Source organism: Saccostrea cucullata, unplaced genomic scaffold, assembly GCF_032062105.1.
Source record: "Saccostrea cucullata isolate Sc308-1 unplaced genomic scaffold, CSIRO_AGI_Scuc_v1 ctg1353, whole genome shotgun sequence".
In the NCBI taxonomy this organism is placed as follows: Eukaryota; Metazoa; Mollusca; class Bivalvia; order Ostreida; family Ostreidae; genus Saccostrea; species Saccostrea cuccullata.
Genome location: NW_026926626.1, coordinates 262101 through 286366, shown reverse-complemented (window position 1 = coordinate 286366; position 24266 = coordinate 262101). Strand labels below are relative to the sequence as shown.

Here is a 24266-nt window from a genome sequence, read left to right as displayed (position 1 = left end):
ATGTAAAAAAGTTCAAAAGACTATTAAATGTATGCTTATAAACATTGTGTATTCTCACATTGAATTCATTGGTTAGATGTTTCTGTGTATTTATTCTGTTGACATCTCCATACTGGTGGACAAATTCATCTTTCTTCTTATACTGGGGTTTCCTTCTGAAAACTCGTACAAAGCATGGTAGAGAAAAACGTATTGGTCCTAAAGATGATACAATGTTAAACGATTCTTCTTACTTTTGACTATGCATATTCCATTTTTAAAACTAGATTGCATTCATCACAAAAATATTTCATTTTTTATTGTAGTAGTTTTCTCCAGACAACAGATATTCTTTCTCTCTCTCTCTCTCTTCTCTCTCTCTCTCGATTTGTGTATGTGTGAGAGTATTTTTATCTCCATCTCAATCTCTCATCACTCCTTTTTTAATTCAAGATAGAGCAGTATACATGAGTAAAAATTGCAGTTTCTTTATATACGTACCACATTCTGTATCATTGTCATCCTGTTTCTACGCATGGCCTTGACATACTCTATGACGTTGACCTTGCCCTTGTCCTTGGCGTACCTGGACAAAACGTCAAGGGCGATAAATGTCCCAGTTCGCCCAATTCCCGCACTGTAACACATTTATGTATGAAGAGAAAAAATACATTGGCTACAAACAGTTAAGCGATGAAGATAATACGAGACTGAAGCTCTACTGGTTTATATCTATAGCAAAGGAAGAGAAAAGTACTTAAGCTGTTGGGAATTGAAACTTTATAACAGCAATAAATAGAATAATGACCCTTGATTCAGTCTTTCTATGTTCTTAGTGTAGTCTACTTGTGTGCCAAGTTATATATATTATTATCAGACTAAAACTACTGTAATTGGAATAGCATTTTGAGAGTATTTAAGAGAAATTTCTATTTTTAGTAACCAAGGCAATAATGTTCATCAGTCAAAAACTGATACAAAGAATTGTGTATCTTAGTGTAGTCTACTTGTGTGCCAAGTTAAATTAAAATCAGACCAAAACTGTTGGATACATAGCATTTTGAAAGAATTTCACAGAAATTTTCTATTTTTAGTAATCAAGGCAATACCATTCATCAAAAACAAAAACCTATAGAGAAAATTATGTATCTTACTGTAGTCTACTTTCTGTGCCAAGTTAAAATGAAATCAGACCAAAACTGTAGGAGACATAGCATTTTGAAAGGATTTCATAGAAATTTCTATTTTTAGTAACAACGGCAATACTGTTCATCGAAATTAAAACCAAAACACAAAATTATGTAGCTTAGTGTAGTCTACTTGTGTGCAAAGTTATAATGAAATCAGACTATAACTGTGGGAGGAGTAGCATTTTGAAAGAATTTCACAGAAATTTGAATTTTCAGTAACAACGGTAACACCGTTCATCGAAATCAAAAACCGATACAAAGAATTATGTATCTCAGTGTAGTCTAGTTGTGTGATAAGTTATTTTGAAATTAGACAAAAACTGTAGGAGGAGTAGCATTCTGAAAGAATTTCAAAGAAATTTCTAATTTTAGTTACCACGGCAACACTGTTCATCGAAATCATAAACCGATACACAGAATTATTATCTTAGTATAATCTACTTGTGTGCCAAGTTATATTGAAATTAAACAAAAACTGTAGGAGAAGCATTTCGAAAAATTGTTTACAGACAGACAGACAGACAGACAGACAGACGCCGGATGCATTACTATCGCATAAGCTCTTCTGGTCTCTGACCAGTAGAGCTAAAAAGTAGATGGGTTGAAAAATATATAAAGAGAAGTTAAGTTTCTTTATCTTCTTTTAAATTTGAAGGTATAGTATTTTTTTCAGGACAATAGCATCTTATATAACGGATATGATGCTCAAAATTTAGGCCATTAATGTATAAAGTATGTCCAGAGAAATTACCTGCAATGAACAATTATTGGATGTTGAGAAGGCTTGATTTTGTGTCTGAAGTGTCGGTGAAATACAACTAAATTCAGAGGATTTGGAGTCCCGTGATCTGGCCATCGGGTGAAGTGATACTGTACGACCGTCCTTGACCCAGTGACCTTAAAATAAGCATGCACATTGCAATTAATGTATGATGAATTGCAATTATGGCGTCTACCTTTAATCTACATAAAATACATGTTTCTACATTTTTATCAAAATGTTATGAGTATTTATATATACCTTCTTTTTCCGCACAGTCATTTTTCTCTGGACGAAATACGCATATACTTTCTCTTCTACCAAAGTTACGGAAAATGGATTGATTTCCAGATCTTTCCCTTCATCTGGCCAATATTGGTGACATTTCACCTAAAAGAAGGTTCATGTTAAAAAAATTTTGAATTTTTGTTAAAAAAAATGTGGAAATAAAATTTATGTTTCTATTAAGTTTGAAGGAAATTGATACAGTTTAAGGACTAGAAAATCTTTAAAACTGTGATTTCAAAACCAGGTTAAAGGAGATTTAGTCGACAAAACTGAGGATTATAATATTTTATAATTAAATATTTTTCTTTAAACTATGACACAAGTGATGACAACTTAAATAAAAGGATATTACATCAAAAAAATTACTTTATATACTCTAATATATAAAGTTACACATTCAACCTTTGGTCCTTCAATTAGGTTGGTCAACATAACGATGTATTCCACATGCTCCTGCCATATCATTCTCCAGTGATCAACTAAAGTGTTTTCACGTGGGCCTAAAGGAATATAGTAAGCTTTTAGTGAAAGAAATAGTCAAAGGTAAAAGATTCTTATTATTCAAAGGAACAATATCATTTTAAAAAAAAAGTTTTATTTTTCAGATGGATTTTGACAATTTGATATTTTTTACCTTGACAAGCAATGAATTCCTTTTCCCCCTCCATATTCTAAAATAAAAATGTTACAATGCAATTAAAAAAACAATAATATCATGTTCACACTAAAATACCTTCAATAGAAATTAAAGTAAAGTATATGTGTTTGTTACCTCAATATAGTTTGCATTTATGTAATCTGTAGTGAAGCCATTACCAACTTCTAAAATTACTCGTGAATGATCGTCTGTAAGAAAATTATGAATTTCTATTATTAGTGTCTATTACAGTTAAATCACATACTATTTTAGTGAAATATATATATAATTTCTGTTATGGTAATGCGGAATATCAAAACACTTCAAAAAGATATTAAAGAATAACATGTTTTCAGTGTAAGATATCCAATCAAATTCACATGTTACAATCTGTGCGATAGAATATTTCCTGAATATCCAATATTGTTGTATAAATTTATTAAGAATGTAAAGCGTAAGTTTATATTGGATATTCAGCGTGACCTACGTCAAAACTTGTCAATCCGCTTGACGTTAATATAAATTTTGCACAATTAAATAGAAAGTTTAATGCAAAATTTTGGGGTTTTTATGCTACACTTAATGGAAGAAAATTAAAGTATAAGGAATGAATTTAGCTACCCAAGTTAAACTCAAAGCTGTTTATTTTAAACGCGTCAACTGTTCAAGCAAAGTTAAAACCGTATAAACTGTGGAACTATTAAAGGAATTCCTATATATTAAGATGAAAAGAATATTATAATATAATTTTATTCGATGGCTTAAGAAACTCAAAGAAACTTTTCTTTTCAAATTTTAATTAACATTCAAAAGAACCATAGCTGTCTTACCGGCGACACGACCGACTAAAGTATTTAAATGGAAATCACCTGTGTCTATTTATAGATCTGTACATTTACCTTTTCGATTAAAGATCAAACTACATGTATGTTATCATTTGTAGACCAGTGTTATATTTTCAAAGTTGCAAGTTTGTTACATTACCCTCATTTTACTTCTTCAATTCTCTTATTCTAAACAAGATTTTTAGAACATTTAAAAAATAAAACAAGCTAGCAGCTATGACTTTGGGTGATTAGAATAGATTAATTAGGACTGGGTTTTTTTACCCGAGATTTTTTCAAGGTGTTATGTTGTATTATATATCTCTTACATTATTTATAGATGTATAATAAAATAATTAAAGAAATCATAGGAAAAATGCACCGAGAGAAAAAAAAGGCATTGATTAGAAACACGTACTGTGAGACTCGAACTCACGATCCTTATGTATACAACCTGTAATCATACCACTATGCCACGAAATCTTTGTAATCGGATGGATAAATTTAAGACAAATTCTTGAATCTTTAAATAATATGACAAGAAAAATTAAATACGAATTTTCAACATTTTCAATATGAAGACCACCTTTAACAAAAATTATCTCAATGTAATGAAGTGCAGTCATATCCAAATAAAATTATTAAGACTTGTTTTTTGGTTATTGGTGGTCTTTTGCTACAGTTTGTCATTGTTTAGGGGGATACCTCAGTATTTACTATATTCTCCATATAAAATAAAGGATTTTTATATCTATCATACGAGGGAACTATTAATATCAAATATTATTTTTGTGTGATTTGCTTTAAGGCATGTATAAGCTAACAGTGTATGACAAAATTTTGGTTAAACAATGTATTTCAAAAATCACTACTAGAGCAAGCGAAAGTGACTATCAAATGCGCTATTGCCATTTTATTCAAGTATTGTTTATATACGTTCTTACTGAAAATGAAATAATAAATGATAAGAATGGATAATTTTACATGGAAAAGTGGTTTTGAATCGATTCCTGGGCATGTTTTCTGCTGATTTAGCTGTCTCGCAGGCAAATCTTTCTCCATAAGGAAGAGACTAAAATAGATAAAATACTGCTCAGTGATCAAAGGGTACTATGCAAAATGGTATTCATCAATATAATCGCTTTGAAATGAAAACGTTGTAAATCGGATACGTTAAAATGATAAAAAAGAACTGTATTTCTCATAGAAAATGCCCATTTTTTTTTTTTGGATGAAGTACTCTTTATACATTCTAAGGTTGAAATGGAAGGAATGTAAAAAAAACGAAAGGCTTAAGGCTAATCAACGTGAAATTGTAAAATAAGAAAATGATAATAAGCAATTCAATAATAATATTTTCACTAAAAATGATTAAGTACTGACCTTAAATTCCTTATGAAATATTTCATTTTCCTTGGCTTCTCTCTCAGTGATTATCCTCAGTAGGTCAGACACAGCGATATCCTTAGCCACAGATAGATCATTATAATACACAGCCTCCTCAGGGTTCTCCATTTGTGGTTCTTCTTCTGGGTCCTCTATCGGTACCGAAACATTACCTATGTTTGTGTACAACTTGTTTTCTGTTGTCATGGTAAAAGATAATCAATTAAATTAAAAACTGAAAATCTTAAGAGACGTAAGCAAATTCATTTTGAAGAAAATGTAGAACCTTATAAACTTCTAATATTTACCAGAAGATGGGGCATGCTCTTTTTTATAGAAGACCATATCTGATTTGGAATTTTGACGCATTCGTCGTTTGTATCTTCAATAAAAATATTATAAAATTAAATTTTTCCAACAGAATCATACATTTAAACAAGAGTGTCATTTATTATCATTAGATTCACATATTGGTTTCCTTTGAAATAATTGAAGTATTAAATAATTAAATAATTGAAGTCAATAGATATTTCAAACATACCTGAGAAAAATGACTATGATGATTATTAAAACCAAAAGAAATAGTACAGCACCTAACCCAGCACCAATAGCTGTAGTCGGCAAAGAAGTCGGGTCACTTACAGCAAGTGCTGGAAAAGAAGTATTTAACATAACAAATGAAATTTTGGGTCGAATATTAAAATAAATAACAAAGCACAATGAACAAAATATGTTTTAAAATAAGCCTTAATCATAATAAAATAGTTCAAAATCTACTAAGGTAGAACAAAAGTTCTTTTGTATTATATGACCAAATACAATTTATTTTTGACATAATACACATATGCATTTTCCCTTCATTTCTAAAAGTCGCTCGAATGGCGCAGTGATTAGAGCGTCTGCTCTAGAGTCGCGAAGTAAAGAGTCAATCCTTACGTCGCGGGTTCGAATCCCACTGTGGGACGTGAAGACCGGTCCTTTGGATGAGACCGTATAAACCGAGGTCCCGTGTCGCAGTAGAAGCTGGTACGAAAAAGATCCCTCCCTGCTCAATGGCCTTGAGTGCCGAGAATAAAACAAAATTTGCAGCTCTCCACCGGCAAGTGGTGGCGTCTCCATATGAGTGAAAAATTCTCGAGAGGGACGTTAAGCAATATACAATCAGTCAATTATTTCTAAAACGTTTAAAAAGACATATCTTTTCAATTAAAGTTTTATTTGAGTTCATAAAATTATATATATTTCTAAAATGATATAATACTCTCTTATGAATTATTTTATCTTAAAAATAAACATTATCAAAAATAATTTTACGAATGCCAAATGTATCCTGGTCAACATACCTATGAAACATTTCTCATCCACAAAGTGTCCCTTACATCCTCCTATACAGGAACCATTGTTTGAGAGACAGGTTCTGTTCAAACAGTTTGAACTACACTGAGATTCACACTCATGACCATAATAATCCGGTTTACAAACTAAAAAAAATAAAATATTTATATGCAATTTGTAACTGGTATTTAAAATATCAAATTAAAATGATTGTAAGATAACCTCAATTTACAAACGCCAAACTTTTATACCCAAAAACAATATTTAGAAAATGTCAGGTTTTTGTCAAAAAAGTGTTTTCTAAATTAATACCGTCACAGTATCGTCCCTGCCATCCTGTCTTACAAGCACAACTCCCATCGGACTGATGACATCCGGAATCACACCCACCACCACAGGCCTTGAGACAGTCTGGTCCAAATTTACCGTCAATACAACCAGAATCACACAAACCACTGCTTTTACTGCATACCTTTTTACAGTTTTGATTACAGGTCCTATCACATTGATCTCCATATTTACCAGCTGGACATGCTCCCTCACAACTCCCCGAGTCTCTGTTGCAACTAGATGGACATGAAGCACTACATCTCTGTTCACATTTCTGTGAATAAAATCCTCTCTCACACCCAATAGTGCAAACACCAGTAACATTGTTGCATGCCTGGCTGATACAATTTACACTGCACATGTTTGAGCAATCATCTCCATAATGAGTCGCATCACATTCTATAAGTAGTAAAAATCAAATTGATGTTTTTGATATTGATCTAAAGCTTGAAAATAATTTGTATACAAAATCCGACATGATCTAACATTTTGCTAATGTCAGAAACTGCTTATGTTATGAAATCATAAAGAAAAATATTACATGTACATTATGGCATCATCAACAATGACGTTCACCAACAATTGAGGAAAACTTTAAAATCAAAAATCTTACTGTTGCAAATTCCTCCAGTCCAATTCGGTTTACATCCATTAATGCAAATTCCATATCTGTTGCAGTTGGTTTGTTTGCAGTTTTCACTACATTCATTTTCACAATAAACCCCATAGAAACCGTATTTGCAACCACGACTGCAATAGCCATTTTCTTTATTACATTCCAAATCGAGGCAAGTGTCACTACACTGTCTATCACACTTCTCTTCATAATAACCTAATTTACAGGTGTCACAATGTCCGGTATATCTAGAACAATTTCCAGTACTGCAGTTACCACAAGTAATATTACAAAAATCACCATAATAACCAGATACACATCCAGTTGTACAAATTCCCGTGTATTTGTTACATTTTCGTCCCGAACACTTTGCATAACAATCCTTCTGACATATATCTCCAAAGTATCCATCGCTGCAGGAATAGCAAAATCCATTTGTGTTGATGCAATATCTCGATTTGCACGAAGTTGGACAAATTTTCTGGCAATTATCTCCCCAACGTCCCTGATAACATTGGATGCAGTTGCCAAATTCATTGCATTGCTGGTCTACACAATTACTGCTACAGGCTAAGAGTAACGATTAACATAACGTTTATTATTATAAATAAATACAATTGTATTTGTCAAAACAAGAAATCTAGCAAAGAATATGAAACTTATAATAACTGAAGGGTTCGGTATGATAAAAAAAGAAATCCAAAATATAAAGGTTAAATGAGGATTCAAACTTTAACATGCATTTTCAATAAGTAGTATTTTTAATATGAATACTTACGACAGCCGGTTGCAATGTCACAGTTATAACAACCTTCACAAGATGAACAGTTTGGGCCATAATAACCAACTTCACAACCTGATTAAAAAAAGATTTAATCAAGGAATGAATTTAGCTTTTTGAATAAAAAAAGTATAATGTAACAGTTAAGGTGATTCGAACCTGTCACCAAAGTAATTCGATTTTTTAAAAAATGATAAGAATGATACTAGAGGATTTCCTGTCTTGAATAATGACAGTTTTGATATGGGTCAATGCGCTAGTTTCCATGGCAACGGCCTCTGAACATGAGAGTGTTGAAATTGTCTGCTGTGCAAAAATAAACAAGTAATAGACATAATCAAAATTAAAAATAAAAAGATTTTATTTTCAATCGTATTTTTATATCATGGAAATGAAAGATAATAACATTGTCTTCCTACAGAATAAATAAAAGTATGGAAATAGTAAATGATGTTTAAGAAATTTAATCCGAATTTCCTCAGACTGCTTTTAAAAATGCCATTTTCAGCATGACTTCCAATTGATAAAATGGCAAAAAATCAAACCAAGAGTAAATGGAATTTTCTCTTTTAACTTTCTTTGAATAGCAGTGAAACAAAGCTTTAAACCTTGGAAAAAAAATTGATAGGTTCATGAGTCCGGAAGAAAGATATAATCATCTGACTTTCATTGGGTCTTGCTCAATTTTTAGCCTTTTCCAAAAACAACATTTATATATGAAAAGATAAACACAAAACATCTTAAAAGTTTGCATAAAATAATCAAATACATTGTATAATTTATCAATTCTGAACATTTGAGGTGAAAATATTCAATAAAATAGTCATTAGCTTTAGAAACATTAAAATAATCTCTCAGTTCGAATTTCCTCTGATATATTGAAACTAAATGTATTTTTCAAATATGCAATGTAATATTTAGGCCAACATTTTTTTTTCTTTTAAGCTTACAAACCTGCTGCTCAAGTTTTTGAATTATCAGGGGAAAAAATGAGGAAAACAAGATTTTTTTTTCTTTCTGATGTCTAATTGAATTGATTGAAATGTCAAATTTATGAACTCGTACTTCCGGTTTTATGATTATGGCGGCAGTAGACCTGCAAAGTCTATAGGTATAGCAGCACCATTTGGTTCAGTGTAAAAAAAAAATGATAATCTTTTGTTTTTTATAAATATGCTTTTCGTTTTGGGGTTTTTTGTTTGTTTGTTTGTTTGTTTGTTTTTTTTTTTCGGGGGGGGGGGGGGGGGTTGTATATCAGATTTTGAATTTCAGTAAAATTGTAGAATCTGAAAATTCTCTTTTCCTACAGGGATAATACATTATAGACATATTTAAAATACTAAAACAACCTTTGCATACACATGAGAATTAATTTTAATACAACCAATTAATGTACTTAATCAAAGAATTGCTTTCAATTATACATGTACATTATCTGTTTATTCTAGTGTCTTGTTTATCTGTAATTTACATGAATTTTTTTTTTCATGGGCCCTGAATTAGTAATAAATTGTTCTCTAATTCTATAATAAAATCATTTAATAGTTTATTTATTTTCATATCTCAAAAATTAAAATGCTTCATGTCCATGCTTCATTTGATGACTATTCCTTCATTTTTCAATTGAAAACCCTATATGAGGCCCCAATTTGAGAATCTGACGAGGAGTAACTTCCCTTTTATTTTAAAATATAAACAAAAAATGTACTGTAATTTATGTTTTTCACTAAAAAAATCATAATTTTTTCATTCTATAATAGTTATAGTTTTATTTTATGTCTTCAAATATGTCCTAAGTAAGAGAATATTTATTGAAAATATGAAAAAATAATAATCGTTTCACTTATATTAGTAATATCAAAAACAAAAAAAGTTTTCATTTTTTTAACGACATCTCTTATAAAGCCAACGTGCTAAGTCACAAAACTTATCAAAATATTATGTGTATATATATAATGGTATTTCTCTTCATTTTCATTTTACGTTTAATGTCTGGTGGGGCAATTGAGTGCCTTGTTTTACATGTATGTATGATTTTAATGTTCCAAGTACATAGATCTACATGTATACGGTAGAGCGTAGTCTGCATACATGTCATTGTTCATGTTTCAACGTAATCACATGTGCGTAGGGCCTATTTGAAATGTGTACTTATGACTGAAATAATTGTGGTCAGGTCGTTCAGACTTCTTAGTCCATCTTGCAGTTTGAATACTGGACACCCGTTGGTAATACACAGGCACCTCAATTTTTGTCAATGAGTCGCTAAATAAGCCAAATATTGAAAAATTCTACCCTCTCTAGGGCCTATATATAAATACACAAGGTGCATGTGCAACGCCAATTTGACCCCCTCTCGGTTCAGGCTTGAATTTAACATATAATTCGGACATGCCTACCGGTTTGCGTGTAGCATTAGGTTCAAATATGATATTTCTCGCTATACATTTCTTCCTTAAGTTTAAATCCAACGCGTTGATAATGCAAACAACTAAAATTCATGCAAACTTCGAATTTCGTTCCAAGGCCCGATTGCCATCAGCTGACGTCACGGAAATCTAATCTCTACACCAAATACTCTAATACATAAATTAATAAAACATATATTAAATAAAACCAAGGATAACAAACAATATCATTTTTCCGTATTTAATTATTTCTTATTTTTGTTTATTAATGAAATAAATCTATAATTGTTGTATTAAAAAGTTTATGTATTAGAACATTTGGTGTAGAGATTAAATTTCCGTGACGTTTCGCGTTGCGCAGTTGACGTATTTTCGTCACGTTCGAATCACCTTAAGTATAACATGTATAAGGCTTTGCTTTGACTAGACTTATAACTTAATACACAAGGGATATATAGGTGCCAGTTGTATTTTATTTTCTTTAATAACATTTGTTAGACACATAAAGTAGTTAGAACGATTGATTGTATCTTTTCACCTATCTTTTTGGTCTGGTTGTTTTAAAAGAACCAGTATTTGTACAATCTTGAAAATAAGTTGAATATTTTTTTTATCTCGGTTGCATCGATATAATTTTAAGGGAAAAATTTTGACAAAAAATTGGCTTAGCTTTTTTTTTTTACCAGAAGTCATCGGTTATAATTGTACTCAGTTCAAGAAATTTGAATTATCTTTAAAAAAAAAACAGGTTCATGTTTTTTTTTATACTTTATTTCCTCATACCCATGTCTCATGATTTGATTTTTTGTAAAACAAAGTCATTTTCTTTTATGAGGTCAATGCTTTTTTTTCTTTACAAAGACTTATGGAGTTTTGTGACAAGAAAAAAAACGCCGTTAATTGAATTTTTATGAATTATTAATTTCTTTCCATTATATAAGTCCCCGATATCTCAAATGATTATTTCTGGTACATATATTAATTTAAAACGTTCTTCTTAATTCAAAACTAATTCAATATTGAAGGCCAGCTGAGGATTTCTTGAATACCGATAAACAATCGGGACACGCTTTTCCATTATCTGAATACATAGTCGGCGACATATTTGTTTGCTTTTCTTATGAAAACTCTAGTTGTATATCGAACAAAGTAATGTTATAAATCAAAGGAGAGGAGCCGATAAACCAATGCTCATAATTAACACCCCCCCCCCCCTTCCGCCCAAGAAATGTCCAGAACAGACTTCTTCTTTAACTTCTTATGCCTGCGTTAACCTTGATTTGACTTACATTGACCTGTTAAATAATACAATTCAGAAAATGTGATGTTCACCTGCAAATGTACACGAGGAAAAAAATACATTGTATTCTTCAACTAGATCACCATTTGAATCATGTTTCTGGGAGTGTTTGCTTCAGATTTCAGAAAATTATTTTTTTTGTAAATTCGCTTGTCCTCACATTTCTTGAAACATCTTATTGACATCGGTTTAAAAAAACCGTATACGTATTCAAATTTCTAGAGAGATGTCGACACTGCCATTTGCAGGTGGGCATCACGTTAACATCAAGATAAAATCTCTCAAATTCGTTTTACCATAAACTTCTATTTCACAAATTTCTAGGATTGGACCTTTATCAGTTGGATATTTGTACTCTGTTTCCACAATTATGTATCTTGCCGTCTGTTTACATGGAATCTCAATTATATTTGGAGGTACAGCAGGAGCTGTACTGTTGTCAGTGTAACATCTGGTTCGCTGACTGGTTGTAGTCGAAATAACTGGATAGTCCGAGACGTCCAGGTAAAACTGTCTAAATCTGTATTGCTGCCATTGGGGACCTGTAATGTAAAATATTTTGTTATGAGATAAACATAATGTTACCCCAACCTACCCCTAACAATCATAAATTAGTCTAAACAACCTGAGTGTGTTTTAAATAAAAATGGCTTATCATGAGTTGTACATTGTTTTTCTAAATTTTGACCGCCCATTGTGGCCTCATTTTAGGCCTGGGTTCATGATTTGAACAACGTTGAATCCAAAAAGGGTGTGGATGCTACCATATAAATCTGAATAATTAGGACTTTACTGTTTTACTACACAAATTTTCATTTCTATTTTCTTATAAATACTGAAAGGAAAAAGAAACGCAGGGTAGCTTATTATTTGATTTTTTTTATCGCATGACCGAAAGTTACGAACACTGGTCAGATGAAATGTTAGTTACTATGCACCAAAATCAGTGTTCAGAATTACTCAACCGTTAAATGTTTGACTCGACGTCATATTGGAAAATGCTTAAAAGACCAATCACGTACAAATGAAGAGTTTTTCAATAAATCTTGCTGTTCTGTTTGATTCAATTGAAGTATACACATTGTTTGTCCTTGAAAATTTACAGATGATACAAATTTCTTGCAATCTTAGTACAGTTGACGGAAGTTCCATAGGGTGAGATTTTCAAATTACAGTTGTAAGGACAAAGACAAAGTGGATTTCTAAACAGTTTCTTGTAAATTTCCCCCCCATAGAACGTGTAATTCGTTGACAGAGATGTTCTGGAATGGTTTCCAACCAATCGTGTCGATGATGTTAACGCCAAACAGTCGAGTTGTTTTCCTGTCCCTTAAGCTTGTTTTATCGCCACCTAATACCACAAAACTGCTGTTAATACAGTAGACTATCATAATCATTACATTCACCCCGAAACGGAAAGAAACTAATTACACAAATTGGGGTTTTTAGCTGATAAAATTAATGGTTGTGTTTCTCTCACTGGCGCATGCGCCTTTCGTTTGACTTATTTTCGACGTTGTTGCTCATGCCCAATATACACGTAGCAAGGGGTTAGATTGATTGTATATAGTTTTACGTCCCTCTCGAGAATTTTTCACTCATATTGAGGCGTCATCGTATGCCGGTGAAGGACTTACAATTTTTACCTTTACTCGGCACTCAGGGACATTGAGCAGTGAGGTATCTTTAACGTGCAAACGCTTGCCGCTGACACGGGGCCTCGGTTTTTAAGGTCTCATCCGAAGGACCCGCAACTTTCACTTAAAAGTGCTGATCGCATGGCGAACAGTTGCTACCAATTTTATCGACTAGGTCAGTCGCGGCCTAAACCAGTGTTAGAAAAATAAACACTCTGATGAATTTTGATGCAAAGGAGAAACTAGACTGTGACAGATACATTGTACGCGGGGAGACATTGAAGATATTGAGTTTTCGATTTTCTCTCTGTGTGGTATCGATCGTCATATGAGTTCCAATAACTCATGATTTATAAGACAAAAACAAAGAAAAAATTGGTTGTATTTTCTTAAAAGATAATTTTAAAAGTAAGATAGGAATACTGAAAATGATAAAAAGAAAAATGAATTTAATTCCTCTCAAAAGTTCACCGTACATTTCTGTTTCCTTTCAGTATAATGCCTAAAGTGGGCCTCACCCTAGCCAAGTGGATTATAGTATAATCAATCTTAAATCTACCTGAACATGTATTCTCATTAATATGAAGAATCGCAACTTTAAATTGCTGTTTTAGCAGATTTGTCTTCTTTATTCCTAAGTAAAGTTATGATTCATTGTGGCCCGACCCTAGCAACAGGTATCATAATCATATATAATCTGTTCAAATGTTAACGAATAGTGTCTGAAGATGAGTCTATATACAAGTAAATATAATTACTGATTTTAAACAATTTTTTTAATGTATTTCTATATATATATATATATATATATTTTTGTAACTGTGACCCAGCGCCTTAAGGGTCATGCATTGCTGCTACCCATAGTGGCTATGAATTGAACAACTTGAAACTTAAAAACAAACTTTTGGAGAATGTTTTTTTTTTTCATAAATATGACAAATCATGGCTATCACATGAGTTATCTTTTTTGCCAAGCACATGTTAGAGAGAACTTTTTGAAAGGATGTCATTTCCACTCAATCTTAATTACAAGTATATCTACTTGAAAGTTTTAAACATATTTCTGCTTCAGACTCTCGTGTTTCATTAATTGTATTTGGTTCACTTTTATACCTTTTAATATCAATTCAGAGAATTATTATTTTATATTACTTTTATCTGAATATGTCTTAAGGCTAGGCAGTTTTAGGCATAAATGATCTTTGTTCTTTAATATCGTGTCGCTAGAGTCTGATGCATCTGTGTTTTTTTCTGAATTGAAAGGTTCTGTCTGTCTAGCTCTCCGTTTGTCTGCGTTCTCTGCAATTTTTTTTCCTTGTTTCTCTGGCAGTTTTATTTTTAACTTGATTGAGCGTATAAGGGGTAAATTTTTAATAGTTAATAAAATCCATTTTGAAATTTAAAAGCAAAAGCAATTTATTTCTCTTGCATCATAGCGGGGAGATCCTATGGATTGTTCATGTACATGAAGCTCTCTCTTGACAACATAAGACAAAAATCAGAGAGGGCTACATTATTTTCGATTACTGAAACCTGTATGAACAGTTTTGTAGAAAATGACTATTATGCTTCGATCAAAATCAAGTCCAAGACTCAGTATTTTTCACACGCTTTACACTGCCACTCACTTTTCAAGCACTTATCTTCTTTAAATCACAATACATGTACATGTCCATTGTCTTAGAGATATCTAGTTCATGGTAGATTTTGTTTCCTTTTCAAGGCAAGAAGCAGATAATTGCATGTTCTCTGTATTAGTTTTTATTATATATATAAATGTGCAAGTCTTGAAACCAGTACATGGAAATGTGTTTTTATATAAAATGTTCAATCAAAATACGTGTAGTAGATATTTTATGTTCATTTGAGACATATAATCAGACCATTTTCTATATGTTACAATCACCATATCAAATTAACAGAGAAGTACTTAAAAGTATCATTAAATTCACAAATGATCAATTGGAGTTCTGTTTCAACATATAATTCATATTTATAGAACATTACAATGAAAGATATTTAAATTCTTCATTTTCTCTTGAAGTAAATATTATGCAAGTATACCTTCTCTTCTGTAATAGATATTCACACTTTTTATGCTGTATGGTTTTCCAAGATCTACTTGAAACCAAGCCCTGTTTGTGTATATAGGAGCAGTATGAGCACAATATTTTTCTGTGATATTTCTATCACCATCATTTGCCCGTGATGCATCGTGGTATGTAGAACTTTGAGAGAGTGTTGTTGTGGATCTTCTGCTCAGGTTTTCTGTAAAAAATATGAAACAAGTAGAGGAAAGGCATGGTTTGCACATAATTCTACTACGTACACGATTATTGCGGAGATCATAGAAATGCTGCGAACATTATTCTCCAATAAATCACGAAAGTCATCAAAAGATTATCAGATCAGAAACATGTTTCAAACCTGTGCAGTTAAAATGTACTTAAGAATGAAATACTTATTTAAACCACATTCACTCTAAAAAAAGTTTTACTAGTTGTTTTTAAAATAAGGTATTAGATTAATAAAAACTAGTAATTATTAGTAATCCATTTAGTCAGAATAGCAAGTAAATGACTATCAAGGTTAGTAATTGTAAACATAATTAGTAAAAAGGATGAATTCATTTACTTATAAAGTGATTTACTAAGTATCAATAGAATAACTTAAACTATAGGAATTATATTACTTTAAGTTAGTAAATGAACTCATTTTTGGTAAATTATTATTACTTAATTTAGAGATAATGCTTTAGAGATATGCTTTCTATTTACTAGATTTTATGAATTATTACTAAGTAAATGCAATTCTGAAATTAATTAAAATGTAGAATATTATTACTCAAAAGAATACTATTTTGTGAAATTCTTATCATATTTACTAAAATCGACATTATTTACTAGAAACACTGCAAGGTACCGACCCTCTGACATTTGAGTGCTACTCACAGATTTCTAAATCAGAGATCCCTAACTGGGCCCTCTGAATAGTTTAATAGAAGAAATCTACTTAAGATGGAAACAATTATACTTTCAATTTCTTTGCCAATTTCTTTGTAATTGTTTTATTATATATAACAATAAAACATTTGATTCAAACTTCGAAAGCCTTAAAAATTGAATAAGTTGTATGTTTTTAAGGACCATTTTAAAAATGGTTAAACATTTCAAGTACTTAATATCGCATTTTTATTAGTGTTACTTTTTTTCACATGAAGGAATATTCAGAAGAAAGATAACTCCTCCTCACAGACAATTAATATGGAAGCCAAAATTCTATTTTACATTTTAAGAATTCAATCCCGACAGTGATTAGACTACTATATTTAAGTAATTACTGCTCTGAATTCTTCTTGATTTAGTAAATAAAATTTTGCTCTAAGTAAATCAATTCAATACAATTTAAACAAAATGTGTTTGTGAAACACCTATGCCCCCGTATGGCAACATAGCAAAGGTTAAAATTTTCTTATATGCAAATTTAAATTATTGGTATTTCTTGATATCTCCAAGGTCAAAAGGTCAAGGTTATTGGTATCTAATGAAAGGTCCTGCCACAAAAAATACATATGTGAAATATGGAAACACTTGCCTCAACCCTTCAGAAGTTATGGTCAAGGTTATCAATTTTGAAATGTAGGTCAAACTCCAAGGTCAAGGACAAAGGGACAGATTTGGTGGTACCCAAAGATAGATCTTGTCACATGGATGAATGCACTAACCCTAATCCTTCTAAAGTTACATTCAAGATTTGCTTTTTAAAAGTGGTTCAAGCTCCAAGGTCAAAGAGTCAAAGTTCTTGGTATCCTATGAATGGTCTTTTTCAAAATGATTACATATGTGTAAGTATGAAAGCACTATTCCTTACCGTTCAAAAGTTATGGCCAAGGTTAAAGTTTTTTTCACAAGGATGGAAATCTCCAAGGTCAACGTCAAAAGTTCATAGTTGTTGGTATTCAATGAAAGTTCTTACAACAAAAAAATATATATGTGAAGTATAAATGTCCTGGTATGTACTATTCAAAAGATTTGGAAAAAGAATAAGTTTGGGTTTTTTGTGTATAAGTCAGTCAAACTTCGAGGTGAAGGTCAAATTTGGTGATACTCAAAGAAAGGTCTTGTCACAAGGAATACACGTGTGAAATATGAAAGTCAAAGATCCGCTAATTCAAAAGTTATAGGCAAGGTTAAAGTTTCTGCGGATAAACAGACAAACAGAAAGACAGCTAGACAGACAGACGGACACGACAAAAACTATATACCCCCGAAACTTCGTTTACGGGGGCATTGAAATATTAATAATATAGCAAATAGTGGTAAAATGTAAGTAAAGACCAAGTAATGTTATTACTTATATACACAAATTTAAGTAAATATAAATTACTAAGTAAAACTTTTTAGTGTGTAAGTAAAACAATTCTTTAAAATACAACCAGAAGTCTCTGTCGAGACTGTAGCTCTACTGGTTTGTACTTATAAAAAACCATTGCACTGTTTTATGTATCTTTGTGTAGTCTACTTGTGTGCCAACTTATTTTGAAATCAAACTAAAACTGTAGAAGGAGTGTTTTAAAGGAATTTCACAGAAAATTCTTTTTCATTAACCATGGTAACACCAAACATCGAAATCAAAAACCGATGCACTATTCTATGCATCTTCGTGTAGTCTACTTGTGTGCCAAGTTATATTGAAATCAGACCAAAACTGTAGAAGGAGTAGCGTTTTAAAGAATTTCACACAAAATTCTATTTTTATTAACCATGGCAACACCGATCACCGAAATCAAAAACCGATGCACTATTCTATGTATCCTAGTGTAGTCTACTTGTGTGCAAAATTATATTGAAATCAGAACAAAACTGTAGAAGGAGTAGCATTTTAAAGGAATTTCAAAGAAAAATCTATTTTTAGTAACCATGGCAACACCGTTCATCAAAATCAAAATCCAATGCACTATTCTATGTATCTAAGTGTAGTCTACTTGTGTGCCAACTAATATTGAAATCAGACCAAAACTGTAGTAGGAGTAGCGTTTTTAAGGAATTTCAGAGAAAATTCTATTTTTAGTAACCATGGCAACACCGTTCATCGAAATCAAAAACCGATGCACTATTCTATGTATCGTAGTGTAGTCTACTTGTGTGCCAAGTTATATTGAAACAGAGCAAAACTGTAGAAGGAGTAGCATTTTAAAAGAAATTCACAGAAAATTCTATTCTTAGTAACCATGGCAACACCGTTCATCGAAATTAAAAACCGATGCACTATTCTATGTATCTTAGTGTAGTCTACTTGTGTGCCAAGTAATATTGAAATCAGACTACAATTGTAGGAGGAGTAGCGATTTTTGTTTACAGACAGACAGACAGACGGACGGACGACGGACGCATTACTATCGCATAAGCTCTTCTGGTCTCTGACCAGTAGAGCTAAAAATCAAGTAAAACATTTGAATCTAGTAATTGAGATTAATTTCAGTAATTGATTTTAAATTTTAAGTAAATGCTTAGTAGTTATCTTTTACTTATCTTTGTTATTTCAAGTAAAAAATGACTACTAAGTAAAACTTTTTTAAGAGTGAATTTAATTGAATGTGTTATTTTTTGCAATTTAAACACTTTATATTGCAGAAAGGAGCTGATGAATGTAGGTTTTTAAAGCCAAGTGGGCTGTTTTACGAACCTCCCTACGCCATATTTTAGTGATAAAGTGGTAAAATAGGAAATTGATTTTGTCATTGTATATTCAGAAAGATTAATATATATAAGCTACAAACAGATTTATAATTTTAAAAAACTAAATTTTAATGCAGCAAAAGCATAAATCGTCTGCATTCTATGCACAGGTAAAAAAAAACAAATTTACACTCTGATGCTTAAACCTTTGCCTCCGGTGTGATAAAATGTTTTCAAAGCTACCATTTAGAGATAAAAAGAAATTATAATATTGTAATATGCTTGTATAACACATACATGTAATAGTTACTGTATCTTGTAAACAGTCCTTTAAGATGAACCTATTTTATGATATGTTATAGCTTACTTACGATAACACTTTTTATAGTGATTCAACATATCACTTATTTGTCTTTAACATAAATTAAGATTGTGTATAATTTATTATATATATCTCATCAATTACTGGTATTATATGCAATATTTTTCAAATGTAAGATACCTGAAATGGACAAAAGCTGTCCGGAGATAAAATTATTCACACCAATTATTGCACATAGAAAAGGATATATGAATCAGATATCAGAAAAGTTCGTATAAAATTTCAGCTACATACCGTAACAGTGAGTAAATCCAAGTAACAAAACTACCCACACACCTCTTAAGGCAGTCATATTAAAGGAAGAAAAAATTATCGTTGTCAAAATCTGAGGAGCAGGTAAATCAAAACGACGGTAGTGTAAAATGATCTAAAAAGATAATTTAATTATTGTGAATATTAAACAATCAAGCAGCATAATAAACGCTTTAATTTTTTTTTATCTACATCTGTCGACAACTTGCCAGTTAACAGAAAAGTTTCGAAGAGGCTTTTATGAAACTATATAAGATTTTTATCTATATATATAATTTCGGTAGACTTGTTTTACAAAGAAAGGTGATCATGATACACCTGAAAATTCAATATTTTGAAAATGAAGACACTTACATGCATCAGGTCAGAAATTAGTCATATACGAGGAATACGTTAAATTATGTCTTTTTCTGCAAATTTGCGATAAAACCAAGACGTCTATGCCCAACAACACTCATCTGGCCCTACTGTTCTTTACCTGATATACCTACTGCGGTCTCGCCCTATCCCCATGCAGACGTGTTGATTAAAATAATTATATTGTCATTTTTGCATGTGCATTTCTATTGAAATTGTAAATGAGCGCAGTTCTGGGGAGGGGGTACTACATGTAATCTGGGTAGGAAAAGTTATCATTATACTATTGATTTAAAAAAAATAAAAAAAAAGAAAAAGTGAATAGCCTGCCAAAAAATTGCAGAAATCATGGTACATGTATATTATTTGTAAGATAACGTACTATTTATCAATTTGTAAAATGTGTAGGTCACCTGAGATAACTAACATTATGATCAGATAAAAGTAGTTTTTAATGTCTAACTTCCTCAATCGTTTTCGAAGTTTTATCTGCAGGGTCAGGGACGCATTTGAGAAGAGGTCCTTATGTTAAGTATTACTTATTCGACAAAAATATGTTTAACATGTAAATAAATGTTCATATCATGATATATTGCCATTCCAAGGTGATGGAATGGCATCAAATACCTCCATCCCTTCGAAATTAATGTTAAGAGGACATTTTATTTTATTTTAAATTTCCTATTAAACAAGAGGCCCATGGGCCTTATAGGTCACCTGAGCATCATGCAACAACTTTCAAATGATTGAATTTGGTTTATGTTTTAAGCTAGATGTAATGGCATTCACAACTTTGAAAGAGGCACCATTGCTAATCATAACTATACACTTAGGAATTATTTAGTTTGTTTACTTAATACCCATAAGCAGGGTAGGGGAACAAAAATGTATGTCAACTAATCAGTAATATTCAGCAACAAGTTGCTGTCCTTTAAAAAAAGGACTACAATACGTGGACCATATGCATGTTTTCTTTTAACCGAAATTCAATCAAAGAAAATTTGTTAAGTTTATTGGATATTAATGTAGGTTCGTTTGCATTTTCTACAGTGATCTCTCTACTTTGACCGATAGTACTTTCAAAGCAAAATTGTTAAATTTAATCTCCGATTGGCATATAGTTTTGTTATTTTCAAATCCATGCTATTTTGATACATATATAACCCATAATGGCTGGTAATTAACATATACCTGAACTGAATTGAACTGAACTGATTTTTTTTTCAGTTTCAAAATTCGGTTCAGCAGGCATGCTTACGAAGCTATCTTAGGACTAAGACATATCTTAAGACGGTCTTACGAAATATCTTAGTCTTAAGTGAGACCATTGAAGCTATCCTATTTTAGGAGACCTCCTAATCTTATTCCTAACTTTAAGACGACTGCGGACATGTCTTAAGTCATATCGTGAGTGATTGTAAGAAGTGTTGGTGTCAGGAAAACAACTAAGAATTATTTTTTGTGTAAATAAATCAAATATTTGTTGTAATTAATGATTTCTTTAAAGAACTCAATCAATTTATGAACATTGTACAGTGTGAATGTATGCATAAGCCCGTGCAAATAAAAATGGAGAGAACAGTTAATAAAAATGCACTCATTACAGGCCCGTAGCAACAGGGGGTGGGGGAGGGTGGAGGGGGCCCTGCCCCCCCCATCACACTTTTTTCCAAAAATTACTTTTTCTATTTGAAATGTTCATTGAAAGGCTTGTTGGTCCCCCACTATTTACTATATGTAATTGATATCAGGGAAATGTAGTATTGAATTCTAAGAAATTGGTACTGAAAGAAGTTGACATTGAAAAAAATTGGCCTCCCCCCCCCCCTCCACTATATACTATATGTAATTATGTTCCCCAAACGAAGTTGGGGAACATATTGTTTTTACTCTGTTTCTTATTATTATGTTCCCCAAACGAAGTTGGGGAACATATTGTTTTTACTCTGTTTCTTATTATTATTAAGGTCTTCCGTCTCCAACGGAAGACCTTCTTGTTATTCTTCGGTTTCTTTTTCCCTATTATTATTATTATTATTATTTTTCTTACCGATTTTGTGCACGCGATTTCTCGTAAACTACTGGACCGATTCTGATGACACTTTCACATCTGATAGGTACTGATCTGAACCTTATTGGAAATTTTTTTCGTCGATGACGTCACTTCCGGTCGTGAGATATGGTCAATTTTCTGATTTTAAAAAGCAATTTTGTCTTGATTACTTAGCAAAAACTGCTTAAGATATGAAGCTACGACTAATTGGAGATGATAGTTCATGATTTATAGCGTTGCAGAATCGCCTTTTCGTGCGTCGTCAATACTTCCGGTCGAAACCGGAAGCGAATTTAAAAAACGCAATTTTTCAATTTTTCTTTTTTAATATTTTTGTATTTGAATTGCATAAAGACTCCTTTTCTGAATCCAAATATGTAATTTGTTTGAAAATCGACCGAGCCAATCTCGAGATATTTGCAATTGAAAACGCGAAGCGGCGATTTCGATGGCTGAATGGTTAGCGCGTTGGATTGTCACGCGGGCGACCCGGGTTCGATCCCGCTTGTGACCAAAAAATTTTATCACTTTTTCTGCTCGATTTTTTTATTTTTATTAATTTTAGACTATTTGCAAAAACATATTTTGAAATTTTAAGTATATCTTACGTAATAAGGGGTCACAAGGGGCCAGAATGCTAAATCTTTGACACTTCATATCTTGAAAAAAAGGAATATTTTGATAAGCAATATTGAACAAAAGTTGGTCAGAATAATAGTCTAAACAATATGCAAGCTTTGAATTTTTGTAAAATGGTCCCTTTAGGGACTTGTAGGGGTGGCCCCTGAATATTTATATTAAGTATATCTTCTAAACAAAAAGAAATCTCTGAATAGTTGTAGAGCAAAAAGTCTTTGAAATCACAAGACCTTTCGTTTGATATCAAGAAAAAGGGGCTGCCTTCTCAAATTAAGGGCTCAGAGGGGCCAGAAGTCTTTCATCTTTAACTCTTTAATGATCAATATTTTGTGATACATTACAGAAGCAAAGTTGTTCATATTAACGATTTGCAACAATATATTACAATATTTTAGTCGTTATGTTAGATAATTAGGGGTCACGAGGGGCCAGAATGCTAAATCTTTGACGGTTCATATCTCGAAAAGGGGGAAAATTTTGTTAAGCAATATTAAACAAAAGATGGTCAGAATAAAGATTTAAACAATAAGCATACTTTGAATTTTTGTAAAATGGCCCCAATAAGGACTTGTAGGTGTTGCCCCTAAATATTTATATTAAGTATATCTCCTAAATGATAAGAAATCTCTGAAAAGTTGTAGAACAAAAAGCCTTTGAAATCACAAGACCTTTCGTTTCATATCAAGAAAAAGGGTCTGACCCCTCAAAATAGGGGCTCAAAGGGGTCACTATTCTTTTATCTATAACTCTCTTATGATCAATATTTTGTTATACATTATTGAGGCAAAAGTATTCATCTTAACGATTTGCAACAATATGTGATAATATTTTTGTCATATGTTACGTAATTAAGGGTCACAAGGGACCAAAATGCTATATTTTTTATGCTTTATATCTCAAAAATTGCGGAGTATTTTCATAAGCCTTATCAAACAAAAGATGTTCAGAATATTGTGATTAAAATGAGAAACTTTAACTTTAACTAGGGAAAACTCAATGTCATTCTCTTTAAACAAAAATCTCAGTCAAAATCACATCTCATCTTATCTAGAAATTCAACGGAAGACCTACTCGTTGCTCGCAACGAGATCTCATCTAGTTATGTTCCCCAAACGGAGTTTGGGAACATATTGTTTTTACTCGGTTTCTTATTATTATTATTATTATTATGTTCCCCAAACGAAGTTTGGGAACATATTGTTTTTACTCTGTTTTTTATTATTATTATTCTTATTTTTCTTCCTGGGAAAATTTTGTCCGCGAGTGATCTTGTAAACTACACATCAGACTAAGGTGAAATGTTTTTAGGGTCAGTAGACATGTAATGTAGATTTGCGGAACGAAGGTCATTTTGCGCGCACGTGCTTGCAAGAGCGCGCACGTGCAACATGATAAATGACCGATTACATTGATATAGATGTAACTTTTTAAATT

General features: G+C 31.8%; 1 protein-coding gene across 1 annotated transcript in view; it reads right to left on the bottom strand.

The window, feature by feature from the left end:
* Window positions 1–63: 63 nt before the first annotated feature.
* Window positions 64–24266, bottom strand: part of LOC134272254 (uncharacterized) — a 38371-nt gene continuing 14168 nt past the window's right edge. The window contains exons 2-19 of the mRNA XM_062754503.1: window positions 19766–19898; window positions 15536–15739; window positions 12131–12376; window positions 8124–8201; window positions 7343–7915; window positions 6712–7128; window positions 6408–6545; window positions 5606–5714; window positions 5373–5446; window positions 5062–5261; window positions 4663–4750; window positions 2990–3063; window positions 2852–2888; window positions 2620–2717; window positions 2191–2319; window positions 1921–2066; window positions 481–616; window positions 64–198 (exon numbers count right to left, since the gene is read on the bottom strand). Of these exons, the coding sequence (XP_062610487.1) occupies window positions 91–198; window positions 481–616; window positions 1921–2066; window positions 2191–2319; window positions 2620–2717; window positions 2852–2888; window positions 2990–3063; window positions 4663–4750; window positions 5062–5261; window positions 5373–5446; window positions 5606–5714; window positions 6408–6545; window positions 6712–7128; window positions 7343–7915; window positions 8124–8201; window positions 12131–12376; window positions 15536–15739; window positions 19766–19898 (2988 nt within the window). The 3' untranslated portion in view covers window positions 64–90. The remainder of the gene's footprint in view (window positions 199–480; window positions 617–1920; window positions 2067–2190; window positions 2320–2619; window positions 2718–2851; window positions 2889–2989; window positions 3064–4662; window positions 4751–5061; window positions 5262–5372; window positions 5447–5605; window positions 5715–6407; window positions 6546–6711; window positions 7129–7342; window positions 7916–8123; window positions 8202–12130; window positions 12377–15535; window positions 15740–19765; window positions 19899–24266) is intronic.